Source organism: Eurosta solidaginis, chromosome 1 (genome assembly GCF_040869045.1).
Source record: "Eurosta solidaginis isolate ZX-2024a chromosome 1, ASM4086904v1, whole genome shotgun sequence".
Taxonomy (NCBI): Eukaryota; Metazoa; Arthropoda; class Insecta; order Diptera; family Tephritidae; genus Eurosta; species Eurosta solidaginis.
The window spans coordinates 284,699,321-284,725,224 of NC_090319.1; the positions used below are offsets into that span (position 1 = coordinate 284,699,321).

Here is a 25,904-nt window from a genome sequence, read left to right on the forward strand (position 1 = left end):
AGAAGAGAAAAGAGAGAAGGATACTGAGAAGGAGATAGAATGAGACGAAGATGGAGATGAAGCGAAAAAGACGGAGGGAGGAGTGAACAAAAAGATTAGGAAAAAGTGTAGAGGGGTAGGGCAGAGTTAGACGGAAAAAGCTTATTAAAATGTATACAGATAGGCCAAATTTAGGGCAGAACAACGTCTGCCGGGTCTGCTATAAAACTAAGGCCCACTCCCTTTTAAATGATCATTAACACCTTTCATTTGATACCCATATCGTACCAATGCATTCCAGAGTCACCCCTGGTCTACCTATATGGTGATATCTCGAAAAGGCGTCCACCTATAGAACTAAAGCCCACTCCCTTTTAAAATACTCATTAACACCTTTCATTTCATTCCCATATCGTACAAACAAATTCTAGAATTACCCCTGGTTCACCTTTATAGCGATATCTCAAAAAGGCGTCCACATATAAAACTAAGACCCACTCTCTTTTAAATGATCATTAACACCTTTCATTTGATACTCATATCGTACCAATGCATTCTAGAGTCACCCCTGGTCTACCTTTTTGGCGATATCCCGAAATAGCCTCCACCTATAGAACTCCCTTTTAAAATACTCATTAACACCTTTCATTTGATACCCATATTGTACAAACACATTCTACAATTACCCCTGGTCCACATTTATGGCGATATCTCGAAAAGGCGTCCACCTATAGAACTAAGGCACATTCCCTTTTAAATAATCATTAACACCTTTCATTTCATTCCCATATCGTACAAACGCATTCTAGAGTCACCCCTGGTCCACCTTTATGGCGATATCCCGAAATGGCCTTCACCTATAGAACTATGGCCCACTCCCTTTTAAAATACTCTTTAATACCTTCCATTTGATACCCATGTAGTACAAACACATTCCAGGGTTACCCTAGGTCCATTTTTCTACATGTTGATTTTCCCTTATTTGTCTCAAAAGCTCTCAGCTGAGTATGTAATGTTCGGTTACACCCGAACTTAGCCTTCCTTACTTGTTTTGTTAAAGTTTGTGCGTACAGAATTTCCCCAGAATTTCCAGAAGTGACACACCTGTTTTGAAATGATGCGAAATTGCAGTTTTTAAACTTTTTACCAGCTGAATTTGTGGCATTCGCGTATTTAACGTTGAGTTGGTGACAGGCACGAAAAATAAACGCGGCTCGCGCAAAAACTCATACACGCAGACACGATCGTTTGAGCTTCAGTGAATGATATACTAAACATAGTGTAACTAAAACTCGGATTTTGTTGTTATTTATTATACGCTTTCGCTGCTGGGGCGTGCGGTGTATAGCTGTGTACTTTCGCAAAAATGATAATTGCATATTAATTTTAAAGATAAATCTCTTCGAAGTTCGCGTGTGAATATTTCATTGCTTAAACAAAATAAAAAATTGTGTTCTTTATTGCATTTCAATTCCTTTCAATTCCTGTGTTAAAAAATTATTACTAGTCAAATTAATAAAACCCGTAATTATTTAAGACTAAACTCAAATTTAGGCACAAACACCCCCATCAAATGACTACCGATCGTTTGGGTATGATCGCACCAAGCGTACAAGGCAGCTACAATAATTACGGTTCAGAAATATCCTTAGATATAACGCCAAATGGTCAATATATTGGCAGCAGTGATTGTATAATTCACGAAGATGATAACTCAAATCAAATAAATCACAAAGATTGCTGCGCACGGACTGGAGATTTGGTGAAACGCACAGCTGCGAATGTTTTTCGCAAAAAGACGCTTTACAAACGTTTACCAATATTAAAATGGTTACCCAAATATAATCGCCTTGATTTTGTTGGTGATCTTGTTGCTGGTATAACCGTTGGTTTAACTGTGATACCACAAGGTTTGGCTTATGCGGCCATAACAGGCCTTGATTTACAGGTAAGTTTTGAATGCCTATTTGAATGAATTATAACACAGTGCAACAGTGTTTTAGGAGACTGAAAAGCTTCTGTTCAGAATGTAAGATTAAATCTTTCACTGTAAATATAGGTTAGATTACGTTGAACTGGTCGGGAAATAAGACCTCACATAGACTGAATGTGTCCCTAGTTTTACCAGAATTTGTTTAACGACCAAACGTAGGAATTCCAATCATGCGCCAGGACCCACGCTATAGAATAACTATAGCCATCATCATGTCGCAAAGATCCTGATACAGATAAATAATTTTGCATGGAAATGCAACAACAACGATTTGAGCAAGATAAATCCAGATAGCAGTCTGGTTCAATTTGTGAGTCAGATAATTTGTTATACTCAGTTGAGCAGAGCTCACAGAGTATATTAACTTTGATTGCATAACGGTTGTTTGTACAGGTATAAAGGAATCGAGATAGATATAGACTTCCATATATCAAAATCATCAGTATCGAAAAAAAATTCGATTGAGCCCTGTCCGTCCGTCCGTCCGTCTGTCCGTTAACACGATAACTTGAGTAAATTTTGAGGTATGTTGATGAAATTTGGTATGTAGGTTCCTGGGCACTCATCTCAGATCGGTATTTAAAATGAACGATATCGGACAATAACCACGCCCACTTTTTCGATATCGAAAATTTCGAAAAATCGAAAAAGTGCGATAATTCATTACCAAATACGCATTAAGCGATGAAACTTGGTAGGTGAGTCGAGCTTATGACGCAGAATAGAAAACTAGTAAAATTTTGGACAATGGGCGTTGCACCGCCCACTTTTAAATGAAGGTAATTTAGAAGTTTTGCAAGCTGTAATTTGGCAGTCGTTGAAGATATCATGATGAAATTTGGCAGGAACGTTACTCTTATTACTTTATGTCTGCTTAATAAAAATTTGCAAAATGGGAGAACGACCACGCCCACTTTTTAAAAAAAATTTTTTTTAAATTCAAATTTTAAAAGAAAAGTTAATATCTTTACAGCATATAAGTAAATTATGCCAACATTCAACTCCAGTAATGATATGGTGCACCAAAATACAAAAATAGAAGAAAATTTCAAAATGGGCGTGGCTCCGCCCTTTTTCATTTAATTTGTCTAGGATGCTTTTAATGCTATAAGTCGAACAAAAATTAACCAATCCTTGTGAAATTTGGTAGAGGCTTAGCTCCTAGGACAATAACTGTTTTCTGTGAAAAAGGGCGAAATCGGTTGAAGCCACGCCCTGTTTTTATACACAGTCCGTCCGTCTGTCCTTCCGCTCGGCCGTTAACACGATAACTTGAGCAAAAATCGATATATCTTTACTAAACTCAGTTCACGTACTTATCTGAACGCACTTTGTATTGGTGTAAAAAATGGCCGAAATCCGACTATGACCACGCCCACTTTTTCGGTATCGAAAATTACGAAAAATGAAAAAAATGCCATAATTATATACCAAATACGAAAAAAGGGATGAAACATGGTAGTTGTATTGGTCTATTGACGCAAAATATAACTTTAGAAAAAAACTTGGTAAAATGGGTGTGACACCTACCATATTAAGTAGAAGAAAATGAAAAAGTTTTGCAGGGCGAAATCAAAAGTCCTTGGAATCTTGGAAGGAATACTGTACGTGGTATTACATATATAAATAAATTAGCGGTACCCGACAGATGATGTTCTGGATCACCCTGGTGCACATTTTGGTATATATCTCGAAAACGCCTACACATATACAACTAAGGGCCACTCCCTTTTAAAAACCTCATTAATACCTTTAATTTGATACCCATATCGTACAAACACATTCTAGAGTCACCCCTGGTCCACGTTTATGGCGATATCTCGAAAAGGCGTCCACATATAGAACTAAGGCCCACTCCTTTTTAAAATACTCATTAACACCTTTCATTTGATACGCATATCGTACAAACAAATTCTAGAGTCACCCCTGGTCCGCCTTCATGTCGATATCTCGAAAAGGCGTCCACCTATAGAACTAAGGCCCACACCTTTTTAAAATACTCATTAACACCTTTCATTTGATAACCATATCGTACAAAAAAATTCTAGAGTCACCCCTGGCCCACCTTTATGGCGATATCTCGAAAAGGCGTCCACCTATAGAACTAAGGCCCACTCCCTTTTAAAATACTCATTAACACCTTTCATTTGATACCCATATCGTATAAACAAATTCTAGAGTCACCCCTGGTCCACCTTTATGTCGATATCTCGAAAAGGCGTCCACCTATAGAACTAAGGCCCACGCCCTTTTAAAATACTCATTAACACCTTTCATTTGATACCCATATCGTACAAACAAATTCTAGAGTCACCCCTGTTCCACCTTTATGGAGATATCTCGAAAAGGCGTCCACCTATAGAACTAAGGCCCACACCCTTTTAAAATACTCATTAGCACCTTTCATTTGATACCCATATCGTACACAAAAATTCTAGAGTCACCCCTGGCCCACCTTTATGGCGATATCTCGAAAGGGCATCCACCTATAGAACTAAGGCCCACTCCCTTTTAAAATACTCATTAACACCTTTCATTTGATACCCATATCGTACAAACAAATTCTAGAGTCACCCCTGGTCTACCTTTATGGAGATATCTCGAAAAGGGGTCCACCTATAGAACTAAGACCCACGCCTTTTTAAAATACTCATTAACACCTTTCATTTGATACCCATATCGTACAAACAAATTCTAGAGTAACCCCTGGTCCACCTTTATGGCAATATCTCGAAAAGGCGTCAACCTATAGAACTAAGGCCCACACCCTTTTAAAATACTCATTAGCACCTTTCATTTGATACCCATATCGTACAAACAAATTCTAGTGTCACCCCTGGTCCACCTTTATGGCGATATCTCGAAAAGGCGTCCACCTATAGAATTAAAGCCCACACCCTTTTAAAATACTCATTAGCACCTTTCATTTGATACCCATATTGTACAAACGCATTCTAGAGTCACCCCTGGTCCACGTTTATGGCGATATCCCGAAAAGGCTTCCACCGATAGAACAAAGGCCCACTCCCTTTTAAAACACTTATTACACTTTTCGTTTGACACCCATGTTGTACAAACGCATTCTAGAGTCAACCCAGGTCCACTTTTATAACGATATTCCGAAATGCGTCCACCTATAGAACTTAGGCCCACTCCCTTTTAAAATACTCATTAACACCTTTCATTTGATACCCATATAGTACAAACAAATTCTAGAGTCACCCCTGGTCCACGTTTATGGCGATATCTCGAAAAGGCGTCCACATATAGAACTAAGGCCCACGCCCTCTGAAAATACTCATTAACACCTTTCATTTGATACCCATATCGTACAAAATAAATTCTAGAGTAACCCCTGGTCCACCTTTATGGCGATATCTCGAAAAGACGTCCACCTATAGAACTTAGGCCCACTCCCTTTTAAAATTATCATTAACATATTTCATTTGATACCCATATCGTACAAACAAATTCTCGAGTCAGGCCTGGTCCACCTTTATGGCGATATCCCTAAATGGCGTCCATCTATAGATCTATGGCCCACTTCCTCTTAAAATACTCTTTAATACCTTCCATTTGACACACATGTCATACAAACACATTCCAGGGTTACCCTAGGTTCCTTTTACAACATGGTGATTTCCCTTACCTTGTCTCCACAGCTCTCAACTGAGTATGTAATGTTCGGTTACACCCGAACTTAGCCTTCCTTACTTGTTAATTACTTGCCCTTAGTTTTGCAACGCTGCCTTTAATAAACTTACTTTTTCAAACATAGATGTCGCTGCTTAGCCTTTCGCCTACGACATCTGCCTAACACATTTCACGTGTGCAAAAATATCACAACCTCTGCTTTTCAAGTCGGTCAATGGTCCAGAGCATTTCCGTGAGAATTGAGCGTGATACGGAGCTAGAAAACTCACTGGATGATGGCTTATATCCTCTTGGCAAAAACTAGAAGTTTTCTAGGAGCTAGCTCGAGACCTGGCAACTTTGCCGCCCCAGATAGCTGGAGGGTTTACCTGGCGAGTGCAGGACATGAATCAGAATGTGCTCAACAGGTTATTTCTATAGCTCGCACTTTTTACATCTGCTGTTACTGATGAGGCCTAACTTATAAGAATGTGACGCCTTAAGTCTTCTTTCTTCATGAGCCAATTTGTAAGTCTAATATCGTAGTTTTTGCACATGACCTTAGAAATTTTATATTTTGACGCAACTGCAGGTTAAACACGCTTCCTTTAGAATTTCTGCTGCTTTCTTCACGGTTATACTTTCCGCTTGAAAGACGCTACAGTTACCTGTATGATCTACTTATTTCTGCATCGACACAGTAAACACCATCTCGCGAGCCCTTCCGTTTGATTGGAGTCATCGGTATACATGTGTATACTATGTTCTGCAATTTCTGCGCCCTGGCGCCAACCTTCCGGCGCAATTGTGGCCCCAATATCTCTTTCCATATATTCCGTTTGCCTTTCACTCATGCTGCCCCGAGGCTTTAAACCTTGCTGCAGTAGCTAACGCGATATTTTTGGCCATGAGGGCTGTAGGCGAGATGTGTAGAATAGCATGGAATGCTGCTGTCGGGGGTAGTTTTTAAGGCTCCCCTTATGCTTATCATTGAAACCTATAGGTTTATGAAAATTACAACTTGTTTGTTTGAGTATTGTAAAAAAAATATGGTAAAAAGTACTTAAGACCGGGTGTTAATGACACCGTACTTCTATGTACACCAATACGTTTATTCATACAGACTTCACGACAAAGTACGTTCACCTTTCTCCTCGTCTAAAAATATGGACCGCAAATTATAAGAATGGTCGGCAAGCGTCGGTTCAATTTAGAAACGAATCCTCTAACTCTAGGAAAAATAAACAGAGGGTCTACATATCAAAGCTACCTTGTTCACCATTTCCTACGCCGGCGACTGCGCGATAATTCCAAAAGGACCTGGTCCTACAATAGATGAACTTGTTTCTTGAACAAACAGCTGTCTCCCTAGTCTTTCTGTTTACGACGTCCAATGAACAGATGGGGGTTGATAAGCGCAATTCAAAGCTTCCGGAACGCAAATGTCAACCTCACATCGTGGCAGATCCTGTTACAATTGTGAATGAATCATACACATATTTAGCAGCCGAGGCTCTGGCGACCCCCAGTTTCTCATGGAATTATGGCGTGAATGGTGGGGTAGGGGATGGCCTGCATACGATGTGTTCCCATATGAGACCAAACATCTTTTAAAAATGAAATTGCAACCTACGCTTCCAACAGCACCTTTTGAAACTGCTAGTTTCCTCGGACTCCCGCTAGAGGAGTTTGATGACAATTTAGGAAGCACTGTTAACACAACAACAACAAAATGTTTTTTGAGATTTGCTATGAAAATAAAAATTATTGTTTTTCATTAAATTCTTAAGAATTCATGAGCTTTACACCGAATATTAATCATTGTTTCTCAGTTATTATTTCTGTTTATCAGGGAGAAACTGAAAAGTACGAAGCATATTCTACGGGCGTTGTGAACACTACAACGAGTTGTATGTCGTATTTAAATACAACCATACATTTAAATAACCATCAGTTAAAAGCATTAACAAATCCAAATTTATGCAACCGCTTATTTCTCTCATGTTAATAACAATTTTTTTTTTTTTTTTTTTGTTTTGCGTTTCGTTACGAAATTTCTTTGAAATAATTAAAGATACATACATAAATATGTTTATCATAATAATAACTTAGCACACCTGCCGGTTTCATAGTATTATCAAGGCAGAATTTGGTTGCTTTATCAAAGGCAATTCAAAAAGCTTGTCGAGCTTCATTTTTCTACGAAAAAGTTCTATAGAAAACTCACAATATTGTGCCAGTCGGGCATGGTGTACAAAACAAGTATGATATTGTGACGAATATTAGCATCACTAAGCTGATAGTAAATAATCACGCAACAACAAAAACATGAAGCAGCCACTCTTATGTACGTGTACACATTAAAGCTAGCAACGCTTATGCAGAAGGCGACGAAGAGCTATTTCACACACACAGATGTAGGCATCAACCGAAGTATTTACTGACACGCATACACGCATATGCCTATAAACTACAAATATACATGTACTTGTATAGCTGGTAACTAACCAAGCATAAGCTATAACTGTTCGCGAAATTACTAGACTTTAGGAGAAATGGGTGAACGAGGAAACCGAGAGTATAAAAGCAGTGCAAGCTGAGTAATAACAATTCAGTTTTGATTTAAGCACGCTGTTGGTTGTGAAGTTTAATTGTGAAGTACTACTCTCAAAGTATTCTAAATAAATACTTGTTTGCAATACTAAATATTGGAGTGAATACAGGACGACAGGATGTTTAATATGTTCGGCTATCTTCAGTAGTGACAGAAAGAGTTACAGGATGAGATCACGATAGTCACATTAAAAATCAGCTGATCCATTTTTTTTTTTTAATTTTGACGTCTATGCAGAAGATATCACACTTGTCTTCTCCACAATGCAGTCGGGTTTCGAAATTGTTGCTGAAAAAATTACCGCATTGTCATATATCATTTTCTTCTTTATTTTTGCTTAAACAGTAGCACTCATCGACTTCAAAATCATTAGAATTAGTGAAAAAATAATAGGGGGACTCATGTAACCGTATAAATGCCTTATAAAGTGTGTAAACGTATAAATTTATCTAGTTTACGCACGAGCTGTCAAATTTTGTATGAAAACTCATTTACACAATTTGTGTAAATTTACGCGCACATTTCATTGTGTAAACGCGGTAAACTCAAAGGAATGCAACCTTGCAGACATTACAGCAGGTATTTTCATCAGAAATCTCCAACATCAGCAAGTAAAGGCGTTGTAGTTTTAATTTTTCACTTAATCTTGGCATTTTTAAATTTGTATAACAATCAACGGCCACCGTGGCGTGATGGTAGCGTGCTCCGCCTATCACTCCGTATGCCCTGGGTTCAACTCCCGGGCAAAGCAACATCAAAATTTTAGAAATAAGATTTTTCAATTAGAAGAAAATTTTTCTAAGCGGGGTCGCCCCTCGGCAGTGTCTGGCAAGCGCTCCGATTGTATTTCTGCCATGAAAAGCTCTCAGTGAAAACTCATCTGCCTTGCAGATGCCGTTCGGAGTCGGCATAAAACATGTAGGTCCCGTCCGGCCAATTTGTAGGGGAAAATCAAGAGGAGCACGACGCAAATTGGAAGAGAAGCTCGGCCTTAGATCTCTTCGGAGGTTATCGCGCCTTACATTTATTTTTATTTTAACAATCAAAAAATTTTTGTTTGGCAATATTACAGCTGATAAACAATCAAGTTTATCAAGAGTATTTCTAGGTGCGTTCATATAACAGCGTGTGTAAATGGATATAATTTTACACCTTATAAGTTTATATGCTTTCATGAGTCCCCCTAATAAGTTTACATTCTATATAACGATGAATTTAAGTTAAATCACAATAGAGGTAACTTTACTAGAAACAAAAAGTTTCAGGCTTTTTCAAAAGAGCTTTGTCGGCTTCTTATCAGTAACAACCTAACTGCTTTGTTTTGTAAACACTTTGTGTATCAGTAATAAAAATCCCACATTTCCCATGTTTGCCCTTATATCTCTACCTCTTTTTTTCGTGTAGGACTTTATTTGTAGATGTAGAGTACGCGTTTGCCTCCAGTTGCTGTGTGTTTTCGCTCTCTCATCAACCTTATTCCTACTATCTCTATCTAGCAATCCATACAGTATATCAATACTTCACACTATTCCACGCTTACTCTTACGCTTGCATTGAGGATTCCCCCATACCGTGAGCAAATATGCTTACAAATCAAATGTAACTGCGAGTTTAGTCTCGCATTTTGTGTGATCGATTTTCAAAAAAGGCACTCCTACATACCTCTTTCTACGCTCAAAAAATATCGCTCAAGCGTAACCAATGCTACGTAGAACCTCTCCTCGTTCTTGTTATTTTTGTAGAGGTAAAAACACTTCCCGAAGGTTATGGGGAGTGTTATCGATGTTGACGGATATAGATCCGTTAATCTCCGGTAAGAAGCACCATAAAGGTACTAGCCCGACCATCTTGGGAACGATTTAATATGACCACATTCAACCTTCTAGGCCATCCCGCCCACACCCCCTTATTCCATGAGCAATTTGGGGTCGCATTTAGCATCGCCTGCTAAATATGTGTATGATACATTCATATTTGTAACAGGATTCGCCTCGCGTATGTGAGGTTGACAATTGGTTTGCGAATTGTGAATTGGTTTGAGTACTATCCTCTTCTCGTCTGTACAGGTCTTATTCATAAAAATAAAGTTTTTGTTCTGACTCGAATTTCTCAATAAAAGGTGGGAGTTTCATTTGTGTGGCAAAAACAAACAAGCCACCTTTTAATCAATAACTCGAGTTTATAAAGGTCTTATAATTGGAAATTTGTATTGAAATATTTTTTTAAAAAGCTTTGTAAACCTTTTGTATGTCTTATGAATAAAAGCGAAACCAAATGTAAGTATTTTATGCATTTGGCTCATTATCGGCGTGTGTGATTTACTCAGCTCTCTTGTAGGTTTGTGTATTCATTTTAAAACATATTTCCTTATGAATTAGCAATGTTGTCGCATCGCCTGCAAACTTATTCTTTTGGCAGAGCACAAGGTAACCTACCTGAAAAGTTTACAATTAATTATTACTAGAAAGAAAGACCTACATGATAATATAGGAGACTACTCCATAGTCCAGTCCTGGCCACTGATGGGTACTGTGAATTTAAATTGACTTGTAAAGGAAAGGACTAAGATAAACATTAAGTTTTATGAACGCCTGACATCTAATAGACTAAAATCTATGCGGTGAAAATGAAATGTGCTAATAAATATATTCAAAGCTGCAATAAGTAAATTTAAAATTGTTAAACAATAGTTTTTAACGCGGGTCAGTGAATGCTTTTAACCACTTTTGTTGTAAGAACCTTAGGAACAATGCGATTACGTGATTTTTTGTTAAATTTTTTGTATTGTTGTAGCCCGAACTCGTGGCTTGGGAGAAAATATATTTCATGGAGTAACAACATACAGACGTGCACATTAGCGACGCTAACCGCGAGCTTATTCATTAGACCGTTAATATATGTACATACATATGAACGTTCGATAGTAAAAAATTCCATCGCCGTTTGTAAACTTTGCAATTTTCTCTAATAAAAATAGTAAAAAATTCAGCGAAAATGCGCTTGGCTTGCAACTGCCGTTCGCAGTCAGCACAAATTGTAAGAGAAGTTTGGCCTAAATCTCCTCGAAGCTAAGAAGGGAGGCGCGTGTGCATATCAACTAATATGAAGCTTACTGCCACCTTTGTCCATGCCTAACAAATTGCACTTGCCTTGCAACTGCCGTTCGCAGTCAGCACAAATTGTAAGAGAAGTTTGGCCTAAATCTCCTCGAAGCTAAGAAGGGAGGCGCGTGTGCATATCAACTAATATGAAGCTTACGGCCACCGTTGTCCATGCCTAACGGATTGAGGGACTTCAATCAAATTTGAAGCTTACGGAATTGAGTCGTATATTCTTGAACCATTTTGGGACTGTTACGTTAATATTTCGCGATGATTTCAGCATCTTTTCTGCATTGAATTCGTTATCATTTCAATACTATATCAGGAGCAATTTGGAACGATTGCAAAATCACTTCGAGAGTATTTCGAAACCATTTTAGGATTGTTGCGGTATTATTTACGGAATCATTTGAAGACTATTTCGGGAGCAATTTGAAACATTTTCAGCGTCACTTCGGTATTATTTTGGTCATCTTCTGGAAAAATTTCATAATAATTTCGAGACTATTTTGAAATAAAGTGTTACATGAGCCTTAAATTAAGACTTGAACAAGTTCGAAGTCTGATGCGCACGTAAACATTCCAGTAATTATCCCGAAATGATCCCAAAACCATTCTGAAGTGACCTTATAACTATTTTAAAACTGTCCCGAAAAAGTCCGTTTTTATTACCTTTTTTTACAGCGCTTTTACAGATATGTTAATAAGTTTCGCTTTTATTCACTCCTAATATGAATCTCCATTTCACCACACCGACAGTTCGTATAGCTATCATGCACTGAATACTTTAGATTCGAAATTCATGAATGTGTGAATCTAGTTGTACAAAATTATACGTATTTTCGAGTTGTCGATTCGGAGTTATAGGCGATTAGATATTCACGTCTATTATATTGTAACGAATTTTGAGAAATTCCGCTTATTTGAAACCTTAAGCTAACGATCGAATCGCTGAACTGTCGAATAAATAAATCCAATATTCTGTATTGCAAAATGGGCTTTATTAGATTACTTTAGGAGTGGTACAATTATACTTCACAATTATACTGCACTTCGCAACTAATACCATGTTTAAATCAAACTGATTAGTTATTACTCAGCTTGCGCTGCTTTTATACTCTCGGTTTCCTCGTTCACCCATTTCTCCTAAGCTCTAGTAATTTCGCGAACAGTTTTATCTCATGCTTGGTTAGTTATCAGCTATATACAGTCCACGCCTCTCCCATAGCCATATGCGTTTGTATGTGTGAGTAACTTGGGCTGTGACTACATATTTGTGTGTGTGATATATCTCTTCGTCCCTTCTACATAAGAGTGGCTGCTTTATTGTTGTTGTGCATTTATTTAGTAGCAGTTTAGTGATGCTATTGGACTGTGGGTACTCCATGGATTACTATGATATAATGTTAAGCTGAGGTATTACCCTGCAAAAATCGCGAGTACTCTATGCATGCATGTATGGAGTGCTGCAAAATTAACCACAATTCATACAAAAAATATGGTCCAATTACCATTGCGATGTCCTAGGACCAGACCATATACTCCAGCTCAGCATTGCATCAGAGTAATCCATGCAGTACCCACGAGCAATGATCGGCTTACAATATGTTCGTGTAGAAACATGAGTTGGTCCATTGCTGCATTACAGTGGAGTATAATGGTAAATACTCCAGTGGACCACATGATCCAACTATTTTTCCAGGGTATTGTAAGCCGATCATTGATCGTTTTTAACGATTGTAATCACTACACGATGTTTATTGGACTGTGGGTACTCCATGGATTACTCTGATGTAATGTTAAAGCTACCCTGCCAAAATCGCGAGTACTCCATGCATGCATGTATAGAGCGCTCCAGAATTAACCACAATTCATACAAAAAATATGGTCCAATTAACATTGCGATGTCCTAGGACTAGACATATACTCCAGCTCAGCATTACATCAGAGTAATCCATGGAGTACTCCAGTATGGCACAAGGGGACCACATGATCCAACGATTTTTGCAGGGTATTCGTCACAATATATATATATAAGACAAATAGATTTACTGTGCACATTGACGACATTCCATTTGCGTATTTTCTAATTTTAGTGACAATTTGTTTACATATTTACATAAAAATTTGATGATGAGTTAAATTTTTTTAGATTTACTAACACACGTCTTTTATCTTATGAATATCCCTAATTAGCATCCTATCTGAAATTGCAGACCATTTAAGACGAAGGAAGAACAATCTCATATTTAACGCGTAGATACTACTTGTCATTGATGGATACATGAATTAAACTCTTTAGAAAAGTGCAAAATAGCACCGTATAATAAAGCAAATATGTACATTTTAGGCAATGTGATGTCTATGCAGAGCGTTTCCCTGGTATTGCAGTATTCCAATAGGCTACCAAGCTCCTGATCTCACTGGATTGTTCCAGTTTTATAAGGTGTGAATGCAACGAACACTTGATCATACACATTAGGGCGCCACTTATTTACTCATCTACAATATCAGACAATTTTCAAAACTAAATGAGACGTCGCCAGTTAGTGAAATAATTATTCACGCTCACTTCACACGTATTATTATTTTTTTTCGCTAATTGTAGTCGCTGATCAAGCGTTGTAGCAACATCGGAGAAAGCTATTGTTTATTTGCGTTTTTGAAAAAAAAAAAAAACATGTTTTATTGCCATCAAATGCTTACGCGCAGAATGCTTTAACTTTTTAATGCTAGAAATATATTATATTTTAATTGCTTGGTAGGCTCATGTAGTAAAGTAGTAAAATATACTATTATAATAATATATTCACGACTATTTTTTGACTATTAACAAAAATGCGTGCACCTTTTTTGCCTCGTTACTCGTAAACGTACGACTCAAGCACCACGACCACGATGAAAGAACTCTTAGCAACACTGTCGAAATTTCAACTTATGTAGGTGATGACTGATCTAGTTACTTGCTCAAAAATCGATCTACATATGTTCGGCCTCCACACTTAAGCACCAAATACACGACACGAACATTTCCGCGAACATTCCGCAATCTTGTTCGCAGCTTTGGCCATACACCATACGAACTTTTGGCCGAACATTAGTTCTCTTTCAGACAGCGATGAATACGTACAACAATTGTGCTGCAGCAATATTGCTCGCTGTGGCTCGCCCGCAAACTACTTATTATACTCAGTTGAGCAGAGCTCACAGAGTATATTAAGTTTGATTGGATAACGGTTGGTTGTACATATATAAAGGAATCGAGATAGATATAGACTTCCATATATCAAAATAATCAGGATCGAAAAAAAATTTGATTGAGCCATGTCCGTCCGTCCGTCCGTTAACACGATAACTTGAGTAAATTTTGAGGTAACTTGATGAAATTTGGTACGTAGGTTCCTGAGCACTCATCTCAGATCGCTATTTAAAATGAACGATATCGGACTATAACCACGCCCACTTTTTCGATATCGAAAATTTCGTAAAACCGAAAAAGTGCGATAATTCATTACCAAAGACAGATAAAGCGACGAAACTTGGTAGATGAGTTAAACTTATGACGCAGAATAGAAAATTAGTAAAATTTTGGACAATGGGCGTGGCACCGCCCACTTTTAAAAGAAGGTAATTTATAATTTTTGCAAGCTGTAATTTGTCAGTCGTTGAAGATATCATGATGAAATTTGGCAGGGACGTTACTACTATTACTATATGTACGCCTAATAAAAATTAGCAAAATCGGAGAAGGACCACGCCCACTTTAAAAAAAAATTTTTTTTTAAGTAAAATTTTAACAAAAAATTTAATATCTTTACAGTATATAAGTAAATTATGTCAACATTCAACCCCAGTAATGACATGGTGCAACAAAATACAAAAATAAAAGAAGATTTCAAAATGGGCGTGGCTCCGCCCTTTTTCATTTAATTTGTCTAGGATACTTTTAACGCCATAAGTCGAACAAAAATTAACCAATCCTTTTGAAATTTCGTAGGGGCATAGATTTTATGATGTTAACTGTTTTCTGTGAAAACGGGCGAAATCGGTTGATTCCACGCCCAGTTTTTATACACAGTCGTCCGTCTGTCCTTCCGCATGGCCGTTAACACGATAACTTGAGTAAATTTTGAGGTAACTTGATGAAATTTGGTATGTAGGTTCCTGAGCACTCATCTCAGATCGCTATTTAAAATGAAGGATATCGTACTATAACCACGCCCACTTTTTCGATATCGAAAATTTTGTAAAACCGAAAAAGTGCGATAATTCATTACCAAAGAAAGATAAAGCGACGAAACTTGGTAAATGGGTTGAGTTTATGACGCAGAATAGAAAATTAGTAAAATTTTGGACAATGGGCGTGGCACCGCCCACTTTTAAAAGAAGGTAATTTAAAATTTTGCAAGCTGTAATTTGTCAGTCGTTGAAGATATCATGATGAAATTTGGCAGGGACGTTACACCTATTACTATATGTACGCCTAATAAAAATTAGCAAAAGCGGAGAAGGACCACGCCCACTTTAAAAAAAAATTTTTTTAAAGTAAAATTTTAACAAAAAATTTAATATCTTTACAGTATATAAGTAAATTATGTCAACATTCAACTCCAGTAATGACATGGTGCAACAAAATACAAAAATAAAAGAAAATTTAAAAATGGGCGTGGCTCCGCCCTTTTTCATTTAATTTGTCTAGGATACTTTTAACGCCCTAAGTCGAACAAAAATTAATCAATCCTTTTGAAATTTGGTAGGGGCATAGATTTTATGATGTTAACTGTTTTCTGTGAAAACGGGCGAAATCGGTTTATGCCACGTCCAGTTTTTATACACAGTCATTCGTCTGTCCTTCCGCATGGCCGTTAACACGATAACTTGAGCAAAAATCGACATATCTTTAATGAACTTAGTTCACGAACTTACTTGAACTCACTTTATTTTGGTATGAAAAATGAACGAAATCCGACAATGACCACGCCCACTTTTTCGATATCGAAAATTACGAAAAATGAAAAAAATGCCATAATTCTATACCAAATACGAAAAAGGGATGAAACATGGTGAGGTAATTGGATTGGTTTATTGACACGAAATATAACTTTAGAAAAAACTTTATAAAATGGTTGTGACACCTACCATATTAAGTAGAAGAAAATGAAAAAGTTCCGCAAGGCGAAATATAAAACCCTTAAAATCTTGGCAGGTATTACATATATAAATAAATTAGCGGTATCCAACAGATGATGTTCTGTGTCACCCTGGTCCACATTTTGGTCGCGATCTGGAAAACGCCTTCACATATACAACTACCACCACTCCCTTTTAAAACTCTCATTAATACCTTTAATTTGATACCCATATCGTACAAACACATTCTAGAGTCACCCCTGGTCCACCTTTATGGCGATATTTCGAAACGGCATCCACCTATAGAACTAAGGCCCACTCCCTTTTAAAATACTCATTAACACCTTTCTTTTGATACCCATATTGTACAAACAAATTCTAGGGTCACCCCTGGTCCACCTTAATGGCGATATCTCGAAACGGCGTCCACCTATGGAACTAAGGATTACTCCCTCCTCATTAACACCTTTCTTTTGATACCCATATTGTACAAACAAATTCTAGGGTCACCCCTGGTCCACCTTTATGGCGGTATCTCGAAACGGCGTCCACCTATGGAACTAAGGATTACTCCCTTTTAAAATACTCATTAACCCCTTTCATTTGATACCCATATCGTACAAACGCATTCTAGAGTCAACCCTGATCCACCTTTATGGCTATATCCCTAAATGGCGTCCACCTATAGAACTATGGCCCACTCCCTCATAAAATACTCTTTAACACCTTTCATTTGATACCCATATCGTACAAACGCATTCTAGAGTCACCCCTGGTCCACCTTTATGGCGATATCTCGAAAAGGCGACCACCTATACAACAACCACCACTCCCTTTTAAACCCCTCATTAATACCTTTAATTTGATACCCATATCGTACAAACACATTCTAGAGTCACCCCTGGTCCACGTTTATGGCGATATTTCGAAACGGCGTCCACCTATAGAACTAAGGCCCACTCCCTTTTAAAATACCCATTAACACCATTCGTTTGATGCCCATATTGTACAAACAAATTCTAGGGTCACCCCTGGTCCACCTTTGTGGCGATATCTTGAAACGGCGTCCACCTATGGAACTAAGGATTACTCCCTTTTAAAATACTCATTAACACCTTTCTTTTGATACCCATATTGTACAAACAAATTCTAGGGTCACCCCTGGTCCACCTTTATGGCGATATCTCGAAACTGCGTCCACCTATGGAGCTAAGGATAACTCCCTTTTAAAATACTCATTAACACCTTTCATTTGATACCCATATCGTACAAACGCATTCTAGAGTCACCCCTGGTCCACCTTTATGGCGATATCTCGAAAAGGCGGCCACCTATACAACTACCACCTCTCCCTTTTAAAACCCTCATTAATACCTTTAATTTGATACCCATATCGTACAAACAAATTCTAGGGTCACACCTGGTCCACCTTTATGGCGATATCTTGAAACGGTGTCCACTCCCTTTTAAAATACTCATTAACACCTTTCTTTTGATACCCATATTGTACAAACAAATTCTAGGGTCACCCCTGGTCCACCTTTATGGCGGTATCTCGAAACGGCGTCCATCTATGGAACTAAGGATTACTCCCTTTTAAAATACTCATTAACACCTTTCATTTGATACCCATATCGTACAAACGCATTCTAGAGTCAACCTGATCCACCTTTATGGCTATATCTCAAAAAGGCGACCACTTATACAACTACCACCACTCTCTTTTAAAACCCTCATTAATACCTTTAATTTGATACCCATATCGTACAAACAAATTCTAGGGTCACACCTGGTCAATCTTTATGGCGATATCTCGAAACGGCGTCCACCTGTGGAACTAAGCATCACTCCCTTTTAAAATACTCATTAACACCTTTCTTTTGATACCCATATTGTACAAACAAATTCTAGGGTCACCCCTGGTCCACCTTTATGGCGATATCTCGAAACGGCGTCCACCTATGGAACTAAGGATTACTCCCTTTTAAAATACTCATTAACACCTTTCATTTGATACCCATATCGTACAAACGCATTCTAGAGTCAACCCTGATCCACCTTTATGGCTATATCCCTAAATGGCGTCCACCTATAGAACTATGGCCCACTCCCTCATAAAATACTCTTTAATGCCTTTCATTTGATACGCATGTCATACAAACACATTCCAGGGTTTCCCTCTGTTCATTTTCCTACATGGTTATTTTCCCTTATGTTGTCACCATTGCTCTCAACTGAGTATGTAATGTTCGGTTACACCCGAACTTAACCTTCCTTACTTGTTTTTTTTATAACATTTGCCCGAACTGTTCGTGCGTGTATGGCGAAATAGCTCATAATCGTAGTAATTTCTGAACGGAACAGACGTGCGCGGAAAAGTAAAATGGACAATAAAAAATTTCTGAGTGAATTTATCGAAATGTATAAATCTTTGCCATGCAAGTAAAAAGCAAAGATTATTGTAATAGAATTAAAAAGAATAATGATTATGCGACTTTAATCGAAAAATTAAAAGAAGTAGATCCTGATGCCACAAAGGATACAGTTATAAAAAAAAATAAGTAGTTTGCGGGCGAGACACAGCGAGCAATATTGCTGCAGCACAATTGTTGTCCGTATTCATCTCTGTCTGAAAGAGAACTAATGTTCGGCCAAAAGTTCGTATGGTGTATGGCCAAAGCTGCGAACAAGATTACGGATTGTTCGCGGAAATGTTCGTGTCGTGTATTTGGCGCTTAAGTGTGGAGGCCGAACATATGTAGATCGATTTTTGAGCAAGTAACTAGATCAGTCATCACCTAAGTTGAAATTTCGACAGTGTTGCTAAGAGTTCTTTCATCGTGGTGGTGGTGCTTGAGTCGTACGTTTACGAGTAACGAGGCAAAAAAGGTGCACGCATTTTTGTTAATAGTCAAAAAATAGTCGTGAATATATTATTATAATAGTATATTTTACTACTTTACTACATGAGCCTACCAAGCAATTAAAATATAATATATTTCTAGCATTAAAAAGTTAAAGCATTCTGCGCATAAGCATTTGATGGCAATAAAACATGTTTTTTTTTTTTTTTCAAAAACGCAAATAAACAATAGCTTTCTCCGATGTTGCTACAACGCTTGATCAGCGACTACAATAGCGAAAAAGAATAATAATACGTGTGAAGTGAGCGTGAATAATTATTTCACTAACTGGCGACGTCTCATTTAGTTTTGAAAATTGTCTGATATTGTAGATGAGTAAATAAGTGGCGCCCTAATGTGTATGATCAAGTGTTCGTTGCATTCACACCTTATAAAACTGGAACAATCCAGTGAGATCAGGAGCTTGGTAGCCTATTGGAATACTGCAATACCAGGGAAACGCTCTGCATAGACATCACATTGCCTAAAATGTACATATTTGCTTTATTATACGGTGCTATTTTGCACTTTTCTAAAGAGTTTAATTCATGTATCCATCAATGACAAGTAGTATCTACGCGTTAAATATGAGATTGTTCTTCCTTCGTCTTAAATGGTCTGCAATTTCAGATAGGATGCTAATTAGGGATATTCATAAGATAAAAGACGTGTGTTAGTAAATCTAAAAAATGTTAACTCATCATCAAATTTTTATGTAAATATGTAAACAAATTGTCACTAAAATTAGAAAATACGCAAATGGAATGTCGTCAACGTGCACAGTAAATCTATTTGTCTTATATATATATATTGTGACGAATACCCTGCAAAAATCGTTGGATCATGTGGTCCCCTTGTGCCATACTGGAGTACTCCATGGATTACTCTGATGTAATGCTGAGCTGGAGTATATGGTCTAGTCCTAGGACATCGCAATGTTAATTGGACCATATTTTTTGTATGAATTGTGGTTAATTCTGGAGCGCTCTATACATGCATGCATGGAGTACTCGCGATTTTGGCAGGGTAGCTTTAACATTACATCAGAGTAATCCATGGAGTACCCACAGTCCAATAAACATCGTGTAGTGATTACAATCGTTAAAAACGATCAATGATCGGCTTACAATACCCTGGGAAAATAGTTGGATCATGTGGTCCACTGGAGTATTTACCATTATACTCCACTGTAATGCAGCAATGGACCAACTCATGTTTCTACACGAACATATTGTAAGCCGATCATTGCTCGTGGGTACTGCATGGATTACTCTGATGCAATGCTGAGCTGGAGTATATGGTCTGGTCCTAGGACATCGCAATGGTAATTGGACCATATTTTTTGTATGAATTGTGGTTAATTTTGCAGCACTCCATACATGCATGCATAGAGTACTCGCGATTTTTGCAGGGTAATACCTCAGCTTAACATTATATCATAGTAATCCATGGAGTACCCACAGTCCAATAGCATCACTAAACTGCTACTAAATAAATGCACAACAACAATAAAGCAGCCACTCTTATGTAGAAGGGACGAAGAGATATATCACACACACAAATATGTAGTCACAGCCCAAGTTACTCACACATACAAACGCATATGGCTATGGGAGAGGCGTGGACTGTAAATAGCTGATAACTAACCAAGCATGAGATAAAACTGTTCGCGAAATTCCTAGAGCTTAGGAGAAATGGGTGAACGAGGAAACCGAGAGTATAAAAGCAGCGCAAGCTGAGTAATAACTAATCAGTTTGATTTAAACATGGTATTAGTTGCGAAGTGCAGTATAATTGTGAAGTATAATTGTACCACTCCTAAAGTAATCTAATAAAGCCCATTTTGCAATACAGAATATTGGAGTTATTTATTCGACAGTTCAGCGATTCGAACGTTAGCTTAAGGTTTCAAATAAGCGGAATTTCTCAAAATTCGTTACAATATAATAGACGTGAATATCTAATCGCCCATAACTCCGAATCGACAACTCGAAAATACGTATAATTTTGTACAACTAGATTCACACATTCAAGAATTTCGAATCTAAAGTACTCAATGCATGATAGCTATACGAACTGTCGGTGTGGTGAAATGGAGATTCATATTAGGAGTGAATAAAAGCGAAACTTATTAACATATCTGTAAAAGCGCTGTAAAAAAAGGTAATAAAAACGGACTTTTTCGGGACAGTTTTAAAATAGTTATAAGGTCACTTCAGAATGGTTTTGGGATCATTTCGGGATAATTACTGGAATGTTTACGTGCGCATCAGACTTCGAACTTGTTTAAGTCTTAATTTAAGGCTCATGTAACACTTTATTTCAAAATAGTCTCGAAATTATTATGAAATTTTTCCAGAAGATGACCAAAATAATACCGAAGTGACGCTGAAAATGTTTCAAATTGCTCCCGAAATAGTCTTCAAATGATTCCGTAAATAATACCGTAGTAAGTAATACTGCAACAATCCTAAAATGGTTTCGAAATACTCTCGAAGTGATTTTGCAATCGTTCCAAATTGCTCCTGATATAGTATTGAAATGATAACGAATTCAATGCAGAAAAGATGCTGAAATCATCGCGAAATATTAACGTAACAGTCCCAAAATGGTTCAAGAATATACGACTCAATTCCGTAAGCTTCAAATTTGATTGAAGTCCCTCAATCCGTTAGGCATGGACAACGGTGGCAGTAAGCTTCATATTAGTTGATATGCACACGCGCCTCCCTTCTTAGCTTCGAGGAGATTTAGGCCAAACTTCTCTTACAATTTGTGCTGACTGCAAACGGCAGTTGCAAGGCAAGTGCAATCCGTTAGGCATGGACAAAGGTGGCAGTAAGCTTCATATTAGTTGATATGCACACGCGCCTCCCTTCTTAGCTTCGAGGAGATTTAGGCCAAACTTCTCTTACAATTTGTGCTGACTGCGAACGGCAGTTGCAAGCCAAGCGCATTTTCGCTGAATTTTTTACTATTTTTATTAGAGAAAATTGCAAAGTTTACAAACGGCGATGGAATTTTTTACTATCGAACGTTCATATGTATGTACATATATTAACGGTCTAATGAATAAGCTCGCGGTTAGCGTCGCTAATGTGCACGTCTGTATGTTGTTACTCCATGAAATATATTTTCTCCCAAGCCACGAGTTCGGGCTACAACAATACAAAAAATTTAACAAAAAATCACGTAATCGCATTGTTCCTAAGGTTCTTACAACAAAAGTGGTTAAAAGCATTCACTGACCCGCGTTAAAAACTATTGTTTAACAATTTTAAATTTACTTATTGCAGCTCTGAATATATTTATTAGCACATTTCATTTTCACCGCATAGATTTTAGTCTATTAGATGTCAGGCGTTCATAAAACTTAATGTTTATCTTAGTCCTTTCCTTTACAAGTCAATTTAAATTCACAGTACCCATCAGTGGCCAGGACTGGACTATGGAGTAGTCTCCTATATTATCATGTAGGTCTTTCTTTCTAGTAATAATTAATTGTAAACTTTTCAGGTAGGTTACCTTGTGCTCTGCCAAAAGAATAAGTTTGCAGGCGATGCGACAACATTGCTAATTCATAAGGAAATATGTTTTAAAATGAATACACAAACCTACAAGAGAGCTGAGTAAATCACACACGCCGATAATGAGCCAAATGCATAAAATACTTACATTTGGTTTCGCTTTTATTCATAAGACATACAAAAGGTTTACAAAGCTTTTTATAAAAATATTTCAATACAAATTTCCAATTATAAGACCTTTATAAACTCGAGTTATTGATTAAAAGGTGGCTTGTTTGTTTTTGCCACACAAATGAAACTCCCACCTTTTATTGAGAAATTCGAGTCAGAACAAAAACTTTATTTTTATGAATAAGACCTGTACAGACGAGAAGACCAATTCACAATTCGCAAACCAATTGTCAACCTCACATACGCGAGGCGAATCCTGTTACAAATATGAATGTATCATACACATATTTAGCAGGCGATGCTAAATGCGACCCCAAATTGCTCATGGAATAAGGGGGTGTGGGCGGGATGGCCTAGAAGGTTGAATGTGGTCATATTAAATCGTTCCCAAGATGGTCGGGCTAGTACCTTAATGGTGCTTCTTACCGGAGATTAACGAATCTATATCCGGAAAGGAACCATCAACATCGATAACACTCCCCATAACCTTCGAGAAGTGTTTTTACCTCTACAAAAATAACAAGAACGAGGAGAGGTTCTACGTAGCATTTGTTACGCTTGAGCGATATTTTTTGAGCGTAGAAAGAGGTATGCAGGAGTGCCTTTTTTAAAAATCGATCACACAAAATGCTAAACTCGCAGTTACATTTGATTTGTAAGCATATTTGCTCACGGTATCGGGGAATCCTCAATGCAAGCGTAAGAGTAAGCGTGGAATAGTGTGAAGTATTGATATACTGTATGGATTGCTAGATAGAGATAGTAGGAATAAGGTTGATGAGAGAGCGAAAACACACAGCAACTGGAGGCAAACGCGTACTCTACATCTACAAATAAAGTCCTACACGAAAAAAAGAGGTAGAGATATAAGGGCAAACATGGGAAATGCGGGATTTTTATTACTGATACACAAAGTGTTTACAAAACAAAGCAGTTAGGTTGTTACTGATAAGAAGCCGACGAAGCTCTTTTGAAAAAGCCTGAAACTGTTTGTTTCTAGTAAAGTTACCTCTATTGTGATTTAACTTAAATTCATCGTTATATAGAATGCAAACTTATTATTTTTTCACTAATTCTAATGACTTTGAAGTCGATGAGTGCTACTGTTTAAGCAAAAATAAAGAAGAAAATGATATATGGCAATGCGGTAATTTTTTCAGCGACAATTTCGAAACCCGACTGCATTGTGGAGAAGACAAGTGTGATATCTTAGGCATAGACGTCAAAATTAAAAAAAAGTGGATCAGCTGATTTTTAATGTGACTATCGTGATCTCATCCTGTAACTCTTTCTGTCACTACTGAAGATAGCCGAACATATTAAACATCCTGTCGTCCTGTATTCACTCCAATATTTAGTATTGCAAACAAGTATTTATTTAGAATACTTTGGGAGTAGTACTTCACAATTAAACTTCACAACCAATAGCGTGCTTAAATCAAAACTGAATTGTTATTACTCAGCTTGCACTGCTTTTATACTCTCGGTTTCCTCGTTCACCCATTTCTCCTAAAGTCTAGTAATTTCGCGAACAGTTATAGTTTATGCTTGGTTAGTTACCAGCTATACAAGTACATGTATATTTGTAATTTATAGGCATATGCGTGTAATCTTTGCTTTTTACTTGCCACAATGATGGCAAAGATTTATACATTTCAATAAATTCACTCAGAAATTTTTTATTGTCCATTTTACTTTTCCGCGCACGTCTGTTCCGTTCAGAAATTACTACGATTATGAGCTATTTCGCCATACACGCACAAACAGTTCGCGCAAATGTTCGCCAAAAATCAAAATATTTTAATATTTTAATTTTTGGCGAACATTTGCGCGAACTGGCAAACACCACCATACACGACAGAAAAGGTCGCAGAAACATGACATAACGGGAATGTTCGCGGAAATGTTCGTGTCGTGTATTTGGCGCTTCAATAAACAATCGGCTTTTTACACGTTTACAACTGCTCGTCAAACTTTAATTAGTTTGGTGTAAACATAAAATAAATCAGTTTGACGCCGAATTGAGTATTAAAATAGGGACACTTTATGTGGAAAGTTTTTTATTAGCTTGAAGCGTGCAACACTGAAACGTTGATTTATATACATACTTGATGTGGTCGCATATACACTGAGTACTTCACTGCTTAGGTACAAATCTTCCGGCATTTTGACAAAATTTGTTTAATTGAACTGTTATTTTTCAGTTCCCTATAATACTTAACATTTTGTTCCTACTGAGTCAATTCGCCAAAAATATATTGTTTGTTATCAACAACCCAAATTATTGCATACAAGTATTATTTATGTATTTTAATGTTATAAACTAATTAACGCTTCTCTTGTTAGGTTTATTTGTTTGTATTTTTAAAGAATTTTGTTTTTGTTGTAAACAGTTCTTATTACGTAGCAGCACATTTGTATTTATTATTATTGTTTTAAGATCCTATTCACTCATCTTTATTATTAGCGATGACTCGTGTAAAAAATTCTACCGAATAAGTGGAAGTTTCCCCTTTCCACCGTTTCAACCGTCGACCAACAACGTATATACGAATACTTTCTCGTCCAGGAACTTTGCATTCATTAGCATAAATACCTGGACGACCGAGCTTTGTACAGGTTAATTTAATTTTGGTTCAAATATTCTACAGCTCCACCATTTTGTGGCGAATGTTTACATCACTAGGCTAGGTAATAATCACGCAACAACAAAACATGAAGCAACCATTCTTATGTACATGTACACATTAAACCAACCACACTTATGTACAAGTCAACGAAGAGATACCTCATACACACAGATGTAGTCATCAGCCGAAGTTGTTACTCACACAGACACACGCATATATGTAT

General features: G+C 37.3%; 1 protein-coding gene across 1 annotated transcript in view; it reads left to right on the forward strand.

The window, feature by feature from the left end:
• Window positions 1-1,173: 1,173 nt before the first annotated feature.
• The window catches only part of LOC137237409 (sodium-independent sulfate anion transporter), a 42,622-nt gene continuing 17,891 nt past the window's right edge, over window positions 1,174-25,904 (forward strand). The window contains exon 1 of the mRNA XM_067761009.1: window positions 1,174-1,927. Within this exon, the coding sequence (XP_067617110.1) occupies window positions 1,553-1,927 (375 nt within the window). The 5' untranslated portion in view covers window positions 1,174-1,552. The remainder of the gene's footprint in view (window positions 1,928-25,904) is intronic.